This window comes from Beta vulgaris, chromosome 9 (genome assembly GCF_026745355.1).
Source record: "Beta vulgaris subsp. vulgaris cultivar EL10 chromosome 9, EL10.2, whole genome shotgun sequence".
In the NCBI taxonomy this organism is placed as follows: domain Eukaryota; kingdom Viridiplantae; phylum Streptophyta; class Magnoliopsida; order Caryophyllales; family Amaranthaceae; genus Beta; species Beta vulgaris.
The window spans coordinates 48,929,832-48,946,098 of NC_079210.1; the positions used below are offsets into that span (position 1 = coordinate 48,929,832).

Consider the following 16,267-nt stretch of genomic DNA (forward strand, 5'->3'; position numbering starts at 1 on the left):
ACCTTCATTTTCTCTCTCCTCTCCTTCTTCAATGGCGGCAGCTATGGCGAGTCCTGCGAGAATCACACCTTATTCTCAAACAATGGTGTCCTCTCCAGCTTTCTCTCCGCCGAGGCAGTCGTCGGAAGTTTCATCCAATTCTTCCGAACAACCTGATTCTATAAGTCGAGCTTTGAGTTTCTCCAGAAATGGCGTATCTATAAGTCAGAGGTGGCGGCGGAGTTTTGGGCTCAGCCCGTCTGACAGTAAGCATTGGTCAGACGGTCTGATCCAATACTTTCACTTATATATAAACTATTCACCTTAAATAAAGATAAAACAAACCAAAACCTAATTAAATCTCATCAAGTGTGATATTTATATTCGATGATAAAAAAAGACCTCAAAAACTCTAATGGGAAAGTAAATGACATTTTTTATTTTTTGAAGAGAGAAACTGATGGGTTTTAAAATATACCGCAAGTGCACGGTGTCTGTTTAGCAGAAACTGGCAAATACGGGTCGATCCACAGGGAGAGGAGTTCTACAAATTTATGTTCAATTATCTAACTACTTCCAGAGAGGAAAAATAATTGAGGAATTAATAACTAAGCTAGAGTAAACTAGAACGCAGAAAAATGGAATTTATCAAATAATTAAAAACCTAGGGCAATCGATCAGTCCACCATGCTTATACCAGATTAATCAATATAATATAGTTCAACAACACTTGGATTGAGGTTCAAATAACTAAACTATTTCGTTAATCCTTGATCAGGCATTAACAACTCCTAGATTAACATATGCCAGTACGGTCGCTCAACATAATCAGATCTACCTATTGTAACAAGCCTCTAATGAATATGATCTTTCGATTCTAATTCTTATTAGCTAAACATAACTCATGATATTGCGCAATTACATGAATTAAACAAGTATAACAAATCAATAGGAATTATTTTAATTCAATCCAATTATTGAAGAACATCAAACCACAATCAAAAAGGTATACACATGGTTTCCCTCTCTAAACCCTAGAAATAGACTACTCACTCATGATGATATTGAAAGCAATAAACATAATCAAAGTAAAAGAATTCATGAAATTAAACTAAGTAGAGAAGAATACCAAATGATTGAAGAACGATGAAAAAGCAAATCGACGATCTATATAATCTTCCAATATAAAAGTTCAACAAAACTAGAGAGAATAAACTAAGTATTTTTGGCCCTAAAACGTAAATAATGAGATAGTCTCTCGAAAATATAAAAAAATTTATTTATACTATTTACAAAACCGGCTAAAAAAACCCGAAAAATCGCGTCCGGAGAGGCCGCCCGGTCGGGCGACGGTGATCAGAAATTTACGACAAAAGAGGAATTCCGCCCGGTCAACCGGGCGAGCCGGCCCGGTCGGGCGCGCAAGCATAATTCTTCGTTTGGTCGCCCGGTTGGGCGGGCGAAATGAAGGGTGAAAAATCCCAAGTATTGTAGTTCGCCCGGTCGGGCGCGTAAGTGTTCCTTCCGTTGTTTTGTTCAGCTGCTAAGTGTGGGAGTCCGCCCGGTCGGGCCACACCGCCCGGTCGACCGGGCGAAGGTGTTTCCATGTCTTTTTCTTCGTGGAATCCAACCGAAACGCTCATGCGGTCTTCCGGATACGCCTTGGACCTTGTGTGATTTCTAGACTTCCGTGTTGCGACTCCGATAAAGGTACAAAGTGCCAAATACGCATCAAAACCTGCAAAACACGACAAGAACTCCAAACACATCAAATCCACAAGAAAAGAGCTCAAACGAGCCCAAATCGACTATCAAAACTAAAGGGATTAGAGTAAAGAATCGATGAATAATGAACACATCAGAAACAAACTAGACATGGCTCCTAACATAGGACTAACCTACAACATCCTTTCGGATGATGGAAGAAAAAACAACATCATTAATTCATTAGAAGAAAACCAATAAACCAAGGGCGAAAAAGAATGACCCTAGTGAGCCATATAATCCGCCGCTTGATTCGCTTTAGAAAACAATTATTGATGGAACTGGAGAGTGGAGATTGCATTAAAAGACCGCAAATCCACAAGAGAGTTTATCACCAGAGAACGAGTAACCCAAAGAACCCTCCAACATTGCCGGATCGCATTAATAACCACTGAATTATCATCTTTCACCTCGAGAGATCCAATCCCAAGAAAAAGGGCAGCCCTCAACTATGTCCGGAGCCCCCAAGCCTCAGCCTAAAAGATCGAACAATACGAAGAGAGAGTCATAGCACTAGCGAGACACAAATCCCCATAATGATTACAGTAGTAAAACAAAACGAGGACATTTGAATGAGTTTCATGCTAATGAAAGATAATTTTAGGTTACATATTAATCTAACAATCCGACTTGCGTGGACCCGGTTCACACTAAAAATAGTGTGGACCAGGCCCACGCACGTGACCCATTAAACATTACTAAACTTTTAATTACCAAAAATGCGCGATTTTCTCTCTCTTCAATACTTCCAAAATCCGCCACTTTCTCTCTCTTCAATATTTCCAAAAACCATAGATTCAATCGCTATTAAATTTCTGCAAATTATTGTTTTCTCCATTGAAATTACCTACAAACTAAATCGATTCTTCAACAATTTCCTTTCGAATTGAACAATTGCGAAAAATTCATGGAAAAATCAGGTTTAATTGATCAAATAGATCTCAATCAGAGTATTGAACCATATAGTATAGACAATCTATATCACTCGACGACGGCGAACAACATTGAAGCAATCGACGACGAAAATCATCACAATTCAATCCAAAATGAGCATCAAGATTCACTGATAATAGATCTCAATAATACACCAACTGTTGAAGGTAACAGCATCCAAATCAATAGTTTCATTTCTTTAATTAAGCAAAAGAGTAACACTATAACTTTATGTAGGTAATGTGGTTCTGTTTCATGATGAGATAGAAAATCAATATCCTACTTCAATTGTTTCAAGTGATGAATCTAATTCAGCTGTCATTTCAGGTAAGTAGTTACACTATATTAAAAATAGATACACTATATGATACAGAGATACACTATATCATACAGAGATACATTATATTCTATAGGAAAACAATAGGAAATATAGAAGTTATTTACTTACATGCATTACAGAAACATACACTATATCATTTTGTTATACACTATATCATTTTATTATACACTATATCATCGTAACATACACTATATCATTGTAACATACACTATATCACTCTAACATACACTATATCATTTTAATATACACTATATCACTATAACATAAACTATATCATTTTAACATTACACTATATCACTGAAACATACACTATATCATTATAACATACACTATATCATTTTAACATACACTATATCATATCAATATACACTATATCATTCTAACATACACTATATCATTGTAATATACACTATATCATTTTGTTATACACTATATCATTGTAACATACACTATATCATTGTAATATACACTATATCAATAAGTACACTATATCACTGAAACATACACTATATCATTGTAACATACACTATATCATTGTAACATACACTATATCATTCTAACATACACTATATCAATAAGTACACTATATAATCTATACATACACTATATCATTTAAACATACACTATATCATATTAATATACACTATATCATTTTAACATACACTATATCACTATATCACTGTAACATACACTATATCACTGAAACATACACTATATCATTATAACATACACTATATCATTTAACATACACTATATCACTACAACATACACTATATCATTGTAACTTCCACTATATTACTGAAACATAAACTATATCACTATAACATACATTATCAATATACACTATATCATTTTAACATACACTATATAATATTAATATACACTATATTAGAACAGAAGCACATACACTATATCATTCAAAACTACACTATATCAAAAATTCCAACACTATACCAATCTAAAAAACAATATATGAAATAGAACACAATAATTCATATTACATAACAGAAAAAAACATTAACCAACTTCATATATATATTTAGCATTCATCAATTAATTACAAAACATTTGTCACTAATATGACATAACAATGTCATTATTTAGTGACAAATAATAATAGTTTAAAGATTCTTCATCTTCCAAAAAAGGAGTTGCTTACATTAATAACAGTCCCAGCTAAAAAAAAACACAAAAAAACACCTAGCCCTAACTAACTCTAATTAATGCTTTATTCTTCACCAAATAAAATTGGGAACCCATCACAGTAAGCCCACCACTCACCACTAATGTGAGCCCAAAAATCAACACCATCTTCAAAAATTATGGACTTGAGAGCCCAGGCCTTCATGGAGGTGTCCTCCCACTCAGGCCTCCAATGAACTGAATCCCTTATTTTCCACAACTTCCTCCATGTTTTACAGACATTCATCACATCTTCAGAATACCAACATGATACTTTAGAGAACACATGAAAGGCCATAATTTGTTCCATACCCAACAGTTCGTGGGCATCTTCTAAACCATACCTTGCAATGGTCCTCCACTCTCTGCACACACTTTCCACACACTCTCTGTCCTTTGGGTCAGAAAGTCGAGGGAAAATATGGAAACGTAGAATCTCATGCATTGAGAGGACTGGATGAAGTTGATCAAGGAAGCCATTTAACCTTCGAAAAAATACAAAAAATCAGCATAAAACAAATATCAAACCAACACTACACTACCCCTTCTTTTACCCTCTGTTTTACATCTTCTTTTAATTTTAACTTGTTGAGTTTAACTTCATCATTTCAAAGGAAACCTAAACTATACTTGTTTACTAACAATTAATAACAATTCGCTAAAAAAATTAAAATAATTATCACAAAACCTAAACTGTATGATAACCCAAAAAAAAATTCACATAAAATTTAACATAAACAAAAAAAAAAACAGAATTATGAATGTACCTTGCTAAAGTAAGAAAATGAGTTCAAAAATCTCTTTCAAATGCCTTAAAAATCTCTTTCAAAATCGCCTTGCTTAGTATGGTGGGTTTCTTAGTGGAAATAGCTGAGAAGAAATGAAAGGGTGCCATTCTTTTTAAATGAAGTGACTGCAGCTCAGGAAATCATCAGAAGATTATGCGCAGTACCCAACAAAAGTAATTATTACTTTTTGTTAATAAACCATAGCTTAACTACAGTTGGCTTAGTTTTATTTAACTATGGCCATACTAATAAAACGTTACGTACATAAAGTTCTAAAATACCAAATTTTAATTCACTATATTATAAATAAAACCTTACGTACACTATATCATACATAAATAAACTATATAAAATATAAATACACTATATCACATACACTATAAGGTTCATACAATATATTAATAGATAGTTACATTATATTTAATACACTATATAATATATACATACACTATATAATATCCATATACACTATATCATTTTATTGAAATCATAGCCAAAAACACTATATAAAAATGCATATTATTGTAAGATACACTATATCACATTTACATACACTATATCATTTTAATATACACTATATAATTTTTTAACATACACTATATAATTATAACATACACTATATCATTTTAACATACACTATATCATATCAATATACACTATATCATTTTAACAATACACTATATCACTGTAACATACACTATATCATTTCAAGATACACTATATCACTTTAGCATACACTATATCACTTTAGCATAAACTATATCACTTTAACATACACTATATCACTGTAACATACACTATATCACTGTAACATACACTATATCACTATAACATACACTATATCATATCAATATACACTATATCATTTTAAGACACTATATCACTTAAATATACTATATCACTTAACATACACTATATCATTATAACATACACTATATCATTTAACTACACTATATCATTAAATACACTATATCACTGTAACATACAATATATATATCACTGTAACATACACTATATCAGTTTAACATACACTATATCAGTTTAACATACACTATATCACTGTAACATACAATATATATATCACTGTAACATACACTATATCATTTTATTATACACTATATCATTTTAACATACACTATATCATTTCAAGATACACTATATCACTGTAACATACACTATATCACTGTAACATACACTATATCATTTTATTATACACTATATCATTTTAACATACACTATATCAGTCTAACATACACTATTCACTTAAACATACACTATATCAATTTAACATACAATATAATAAAAGTGACAAAAATAACTTCATTCTTTTATAACAGGTTCAATTGGCCAATTACTGAATAAACATGAAATTGGAGGAGTTTTACTTGGTCAAGTAAGATCAACATTGGATGATATACATGAGCTATATTGTCAGCATGCTGCTATAGTAGGTTTCAGTGTTAGAAAATCCAAAAACAGAAAAAAAGAAGGGACATCAGTTGTGCATGAAAAGTACTATGTCTGCTCTGCTCAAGGGAAAAGAAATACCAAAATCAAAGAAAAACAGGTAGAGAATAATACAGATATAATAATACAAGACAGCAAATCAAAGAAACAAAGGACACGAAGAGTTATGATCACAAGAACTGAATGTCCTGCACTGATTAGAGCAAAGATGAACACTGAAGGACATTATGAAATTGTGCAGCATGTTATAAAACACAATCATCCACTTACTAGAGAACCATTAAATTACCTTCATAGATCTGAGCGTCAGATGAGTGAACCAAAGAAACAAACCATAGAAGCTATGCAAGAGTGTGGGCTGAGGCCGATAGATTCATTCCGATATATGAGTACAGAAGCAGGTGGTGAAGATGTATTGGGTCATTCCATGAAGGACCACTTCAACTGCTGTTATAAACTCAAAATAAAACCAATTGAGGGAAAGGATTCACAAAAAGTTGTTGATAACCTTTATGAGCAGATGCAAACAGATAGTAACTTCTTCTTTAGAGTAAGATTGAATGATGAAGGAAAGGTTTGCTGCTTGTTTTGGAGAGACTCTATGATGCTTGAGGACTATACAATCTTTGGAGATGTTATGGTTTTTGATACTACATATAGGACAAACAAGTATAATCTTATTTGTGCACCATTTGTAGGAATTAATAACCATTGGAAAAACACAATGTTTGCATGTGCATTTCTTGCCGATGAGACAATACCATCATTTGAATGGCTTTTTGAAACATTCAAGAAGTCAATGAAAGGTAAATGTCCAATAACTATATTCAGTGACCAAGATGCAGCAATTGCAGGAGCAATAAAAAAGGTACTCATGTTTATGTGACATTTGCACAACTTCTGTTATGTACTATTGAAAGAGCAAAGACTAACTAAATAAACTCATTGACAGGCTTTCCCAACATCAAGACACAGGCTATGTTTATGGCATTTGAGTCAAAATGCAAATCAACAATTTGGATTGATGAAAGCTGATAAGGAATTCAAGAACATTTTTCACAAGTGTCTCAGTGGTTGCATTACAACAACAGAATTTGAACAAACTTGGACCACAATGACAACAAAATACAAACTAGAAGATGATCGCTGGTTCAACAGATTGTATAGTTTGAAAGAAAAATGGTGTACAGCATTTAGCAAAGACTTCTTCTCTGCTGGAATACTATCTTCACAGAGAAGTGAAAGCGCAAACCATGCTATTGGGTTTAAGGCAAGCAAAACCACTAGCTTAAGTGACTTCTTTTCAATATTCCAACAGACAGTAATAAGATGGAGAAGACAGGAAGAAAGGGATGATTTTGACTGTACAAAAGGAATACCAAAATCAGATCTCTGCATGAGTCCACTATTAAAACATGCTGCTTTAGTGTACACACATACTCTTTTCAGAGATTTTGAGGATGAATTCAAACATGCAATGGCAAGTTCAATTGAACTAGTTGGTACACAAGGGAACACTCTGACATACAGAGTTTTCCTCAATGGCATTGATGGTTCTTCTCAACAAGTCTCGTTCAATTACCCAGAGATGACAATTGAGTGTGGATGCAGAAATTTTCAAGAATCAGGTTGGTTGTGCTTTCATGCCATAAGAGTTCTACACTTACATTCTGTCCAAAAAATTCCAGAGAAATACATATCATCAAGGTGGACAAGATTTGCAAAAAAAGAAGTTTGGGAGAAATTTGATAATCAATTGAGAGAAAAAGGAGAAATAAACAGCTTCACACCATGGAGGCTGCACATGATAAGGAGGTATGTAAACACGGTATACAATGTATCATTTTATTATACACTATATCATTTTAATATACACTATATCATTTTATTATACACTATATCATTTTAACATACACTATATCATTCTAACATACACTATATCATTTTAACATACACTATATCATTTTAACATACACTATATCATTTAAACATACACTATATCATTTTAACATACACTATATCACTGTAACATACACTATATCACTGTAACATACACTATATCATTGCAACATACACTATATTACATAGAAATACAGTATATGTTTCTCTATATACTAACACATTAATTTCATAAGGTACTATAACCTCATATTAAAGAGCCACAGAATAGAACCAGCTAGAGCAGTGATAGAGGAAAGTTTCAAGAAAACAAATTCAAGAGTTGAAGAATTAATAAAGATAGAAGAAGCAAAAGCATCAGCAGAAAAAGCTAAAGCTCATGAGAAAGCATTACAAGAAGCAGCTGCAGCATTACAAGCTAATGAGAATCAAGAGAACAACGCACAAGAATCACCACCAATACCAACAGTCTTGGATCCAGATAGAGCAGTCACAAAAGGAAGAGACAACAAGCGAATAAAGGGACACTATGATTTATACAAGAAGGCCTCAAAAAAAGGGAAAAAAAGACACAAGGAGTTTGGAAGTATAACTCCTAAAGAACATCTGTTCTAAAACACTTTACCAAGAGAACTATACAATGTTTTCAATCATTTGATATATTTATGAATTATACTGTAACATACACTATATCATTTTAACAAACACTATATGATTATAACACACACTATATCACTTTAACATACACTATATCACTGTAACATACGCTATATCACTATAACATACACTATATCATTTTAACATACACTATATCACTGTACACACTATATCATTTTCTTATACACTATATCATTTAACATACATATATCATTTAAACATACACTATATCATTTTAACATACACTATATCATATCAACGTACACTATATCATTTTAACATACACTATATCATATCAACATACAATATATCACTTTAACATACACTATATCATTTTAATATACACTATATCACTGTAACATACACTATATCATATCATTATACACTATATCATTGTAACATACACTATATCACTATAACATACACTATATCATATCAATATACACTATATCATATTAATATACACTATATCACTCAAACATTCACTGTATCACTGAAACATACACTATATCACTATATCACTGTAACATACACTATATCATTTTGACATACACTATATCATTTTAACATACACTATCATTCTAAGATACACTATATCATTGTAACATACACTATATCATTCTAACATACACTATATCATTTTAACATACACTATATCATTTTCACCTACAGTATCATATAGAATGATATGTATAGAATAACACTGTATATAAAAATATACACTATATCATGTAGAATAACACTATATCATTGAAAACCATACTATTTCACTACAAACTACTGTTAGATTACTAACACTATTTCTAAAATCATTCAAGACTACATAATTACATTGTTTGTAAACCTATTATATCAACACCAACCTAGTACTAGATTAGTAACATTGTTTGTAAAATTAGTGAAATACATCAATATAGTTTTACTTTCCTAATTTGACAGTTATCTTTTTCTTGATGCCTTCTTCTTCTTTGCATCCTCAACTTGTTTCTTCTTCTTCTCCTCCTGCATTGCATTTCTCAAATCCTGTTCTATCCTCTCACTCTCTTCAGCTTTCTTCTTTCTATTGTTTTCAATTAAAGCAACAGTCTCTGATCTCTTTGATCTGATGATATCACGTTTTCCACAAGCTGACTTCTATTCTTATTCAGATCAGAAAAAATCATGCAACCACACAAAGAGCTCTTGTTGCTTTCCTAATATTCTCCTGAAAATAAATTAAATAAGTAAGAAACAATATATAAAAAAAATTAGATAACTCACTAAAAAATAATTATATTAAACTTACATCATTCAAATATGGGCATTCAAACTCTTCAGAGCCTTCAAAAAGTAGCATAAGGACAAGTATGTAGACACCACAATCCAAATCATATGCACCTTTTTTCCAGCTTCCTTTCACTTCTGTCATACTCCATAAACCCATATCATCACCTTGAGATTGTGGGATTTTATAACATTGGAAAAGACTTGAAACTCCATCAGCAATGATTGAACTGAGAGTCTCCATCATTTTCTATATTTTCATCATCATCCCAAATCTTATTATCAACATAGAAAACAGTCCTTTTCTTTGTGTCCAGCACAAACAGGACAAAATGATTACCTCCTTTCACCAAAACAGGGAAAAAAACCTACAAAATTAAAACAAGTATAAACTACACTATATCATATACAAACATACACTATATCTTTTTAATATACACTATATCATATCAATATACACTATATATTTAAACATACACATATATCAAATATACACTATATCATTTAACATACACTATATCATATCAATGTACACTATATCATTTTAACATACACTATATCATATCAACATACACTATATCATTTTGACATACACTATATTACTTTAACATACACTATCATTTTAACATACACTATATCATATCAATATACACTATATCATTTTAACATACACTATATCACTTTCACATACACTATATCATTTTAACATATATACACTATATCATTTTAACATACACTATATTACTTTAACATACACTATATCATTTTAACATACGCTATATCATTTCAATATACACTATATCATTTCTATATACACTATATCACTTAAACATACACTATATCATTCTAACATACACTATATCATAATTTCAAAAACAGAATTTGTCTCACCAATTCAACAGTAGCATCCAATTTTTTTATGTTATTCAACTCTTCAATTTGAAACTTCCAGCATGAGATCAAATCATCAATGCGTTTAGCATCATTTTCATCTTCAAACACATTGAATAATGCAGCCTGCAACATAAGAACTCATATTATGATGAATAATGCATGCAAAGATAAACAAATAAACAACATAAAAATATATTACAATAAAGTTCTTACACTCTGAGAAGAAGTAAAGTAAAACTTTTTTCGAGGACAGGGTTCATTAATATTCAACATTCTTGACCAATTGTCTAAAACTGATTCGAACATCTCAGTCTCAGTACCAATCGTCCAAATCTCACTCCTAGGTATAGAGAAGAAGACATCATCCAGCTTAAAGATCTCTTCACTGCAACAAGCAACACAAATTGTAAGAATATTTTCAATAAAAACAATACATTAAACAAATTTCAGTTAATAATTTACCTCCCATCTAAAGGATGTTGATTTTCAGAACAGTAATCAACAGCCTCCCTTAAAAATATTGGAAGATCTTGCATCACATGTTCAAAATCTTTCATCATCTTAGAAAGATGAGTGAATGGACCCCCAACTGCATATTCATCCAGCCTTAGAGTTGACTTGGCTGGACCCCTAGACAAAGAATTCTGGAAAGCAGTCCATGAATTTTCCTCAATAATTATATTTTCAGCTGCCTCATTAAAAACGCTATTCACAACGTTGTTGATCACATCATTAGTTCTCTGAGTCACCTGAGTGACTACAAAGCTAGGGAATGCAGTAGTAGAAGGATTAGACACTTCCCAACCAGTTGGCAAATCCTTCACAACTTCTGCAATTGATACAATCTCATCAAAGTACTTCTGATAAATTGCACTTGACAATATTTTGTCCAAATCATCTTGGGAAGGATTTTCAGAAGGAGGATCGCCAACCATATGAGAGGCCTTCCAACTCTTCAACGCATCTATATGACAATGAGAGACAACATCCAAATCCCTCTTCCACAGCAACCACATAGCATGAAGCTCCTGTTAAAATCATAGCAAAAAACAATATATCAAAACGCACATTATTGTAACATACACTATATTATTGTAACATACACTATATCATTTTAATATACACTATATCATTTCACCATACACTATATCATTTTAACAATATACACTATATCATTTTAACATATATACACTATATCATTTTAACATATATACACTATATCATTTTAACATACACTATATTACTTTAACATACACTATATCATTTTAACATACACTATATCATTTAATATACACTATATCATTTCTATATACACTATATCACTTAAACATACACTATATCATTCTAACATACATATATCATTATAACATACACTATATCACTTAAAGATACACATATCATTGTAAAATACACTATATCACTGTAACATACACTATCATATCAATATACACTATATCATTTTAACATACACTATATCACTTTCACATACACTATATCACTGTAACATACACTATATCACTCTAACATACACATATCATTTGAACATACACTATATCTTTTTAACATACACTATATCATTTTAACACACACTATATCATTTTAACATATACTATATCATATCAATATACACTATATCATTTTAACATACACTATATGATATTAACATACACTATATCATACCAATATACACTATATCACATATAACCAGGCTATATCAGTCAAAACTCAACTATATCAGAAAATTGAACTTACATCTCTAGCTTGAGCAGTTATTTCTTCATCAGTCTGACTTCCTGCCGGAAGCTCAAACTGAATATAAAGCTTGCCCTTCACCTTCCTCTTGGGCGCAGCCTCCTTATCACCACCACTACTTCCACCACTTCCTGTATCATCACTCAATACAGGACGTGGTACATACTGAACTTCAATTTTCCTTTGAACCGGCTTCAACCGGTTGAAATCAATTTGTCCATCTTCATGAAGTAAAACTTTGCACTGATTGGATAAGTTTCATCGAGTAAACCACTCCCAAACTTATCACAAAGTACTTCACGACGAACTCTCTTTGAAATTGACTCATTATCCCAAAGAGCCAAAAGAGGGAGTTGAGTTGGAGGCACCCCATCACCAATTTGTAGGTGATGGAAGTAAATCAACTGCAACAATATTATACAACCACTATAATGCGCACGGCCAGCTTTAGACCACATCGAGTTCTTGAACAGAACATTTGCATACATCAATCTACCCAAAATATATTTACACCAATTGTAATGAGGAATTTTCTGAACCTCATGTACAGCTAGAACAAGTCGCAAATCAAGCGTGTTATTTGCAACTGGAGCTAAAAAAGAGGAAAAGGCAAATAAAACATAAAGCTTTTTAAACACCTCCCCACCATCCACTAACTTCTTTAGCTCAGAATATACAGCACTCAAACCAATCTGACCTTTCTCCCGATCAACTTTAAAATACTCCCTCCAACTTGCTTTTAAATCAAAATGCGGATTATCCGCATTAGGTCCCCTAGAGACATCCAGCACATCCTGTCCTTCGACCATAGGGAACTGAAAGACATCATAAACATCATATTGGTTCACTTTGAACTCCTTCCCATAACCCACCTTAAACATCCCCGAACCACCATCGAACCTATCCACCAACCATGCACTCAAAGCATTGTTAGTCCTCGTAATCTTCAAATGCAACAAAGAACCAAAACCTATTTCAGTAACAGCTTTTTTCTGCTCAGAAGTAAAAGCTTCATTCAACTCACAAAGCCTTTTACCACAGCAATTAGTTCTGAACGGGTTTAATGTATTTTCTTGAGGAACACTGGATATTTTCTTCTTCTTCATAGATACCAAGGTTTGATTCAGACTTGCATCTCTTACCCTCTTCATGACTTTTGGTACTTCTCGTATTACAATCATTTTACCAACATTAGTTCCTTCACTAACACCAGGATCACTTCTTCTATCCTGCTCTCCAATGTGCTCTGCAAAAATAATTGTAACATACACTATATCATTATAACATACACTATATCATTTTAACATACACTATATCATTATGACATACACTATAGCATTCTAACATACACTACATCATTATACCATACACTATATCACTTTAACAAACACTATATCACTGAAACATACACTATATCACTGAAACATAAACTATATCACTATAACATACACTATATAATATCAAAATACACTATATCACTTAAACATACACTATATCATTGTAACATACACTATATCACTGAAACATACACTATATCATTTAAGCATACACTATATCATTATAACATACACTATATCATTTTAACATACACTATATCATTATGACATACACTATAACATTTTAACATACACTATATCATTATACCATACACTATATCACTTTAACAAACACTATATCACTGAAACATACACTATATCACTGAAACATAAACTATATAACTATAATATACACTATATCATATCAAAATACACTATATCACTTAAACATACACTATATCATTGAAACATACACTATATCACTTAAACATACACTATATCACTATAACATAGACTATATCACTGAAACATACACTATATCACTATAACATACACTATATCACTGAAACATACACTATATCACTATAACATAAACTATATCACTGAAACATACACTATATCATATCAAAATACACTATATCACTTAAACATACACTATATCATTGAAACATACACTATATCACTTAAACATACACTATATCACTATAACATAGACTATATCACTGAAACATACACTATATCACTATAACATACACTATATCACTGAAACATACACTATATCACTATAACATAAACTATATCACTGAAACATACACTATATCATATCAAAATACACTATATCACTTAAACATACACTATATCATTGAAACCTACACTATATCACTTAAACATACACTATATCACTATAACATAAACTATATCACTGAAACATACACTATATCAGTATAACATACACTATATCACTGAAACATACACTATATCATTTAAGCATACACTATATCATTTAAGCATACACTATATCATTTAAACATACACTATATCATTCTAACATCACTATATCACAGATAACATACAATATATCACTGAAACATACACTATATCATTGTAACATACACTATATCACTATAACATACACTATATCATATCAATATACACTATATCATTTTAACATATACACACTATATCACTATAACATACACTATATCATATCAATATACACTATATCATTTTAACATATACACACTATATCACTCAAACATACACTATATCACTGAAACATACACTATATCACTGAAACATACACTATATCGTTGTAACATACACTATGACATACACTATATCACTTAAACATACACTATATCATTGTAGCATACACTACATCACTTTAACATACACTATATCATTTTAACATACACTATATCACTTTAACATACACTATATCACTGTAAAAGAAATATCACAAAATATTAATTTAAAAATAAACCTAAAAAAAAGCATAACTCCAAAATTGAACAAAAATCAACAGAAATTTATCATCCAAACAATAAAAATCGCACAAAAAATCAACGATGAGTAATTGAACTACAAAACATCAAAAATACAAAAATTATAAGAAATTATAGTAAAAACTAAAATCAACAACATAATTACCATCAGTGTGAGAAATATCACAAAATATTAATTTAAAAATAAACCTAAAAAAAAGCATAACTCCAAAATTCAACAAAAATCAACAGAAATTTATCATCCAAACAATAAAAATCGCACAAAAAATCAACGATGAGTAATTGAACTACAAAACATCAAAACTACAAAAATTATAAGAAATTATAGTAAAAATGGTCAATCAACAACATAATTACCATCAGTGTGAGAAGTTCCAGTAACCTCCGGAACTTTTGCACCAGTAACCTCCGAAACTTTTGCACCATCGCCAAGACCAAGCGATGAACGCAAACCTCTACTTTTGCAGCATTTCCGTTACCAAGCGTCTTCTTTCCCATCGCTAAATTCAAATTTTACCAGAACTCAAA

The 16,267-nt window shown here is 31.4% G+C and overlaps 1 protein-coding gene across 1 annotated transcript; it reads left to right on the plus strand.

Annotated features, from left to right (window-relative positions):
* The first annotated feature begins 31 nt into the window (after positions 1-31).
* Positions 32-8,967, plus strand: LOC125493711 (protein FAR1-RELATED SEQUENCE 5-like). Its single transcript, XM_048637207.2, has 5 exons — positions 32-245; positions 2,914-3,003; positions 6,324-7,321; positions 7,406-8,160; positions 8,589-8,967. The coding sequence occupies exons 1-5, from the start codon at positions 32-34 to the stop codon at positions 8,965-8,967; spliced, it is 2,436 nt and encodes an 811-aa protein (XP_048493164.2).
* The last annotated feature ends 7,300 nt before the right edge of the window (positions 8,968-16,267 follow it).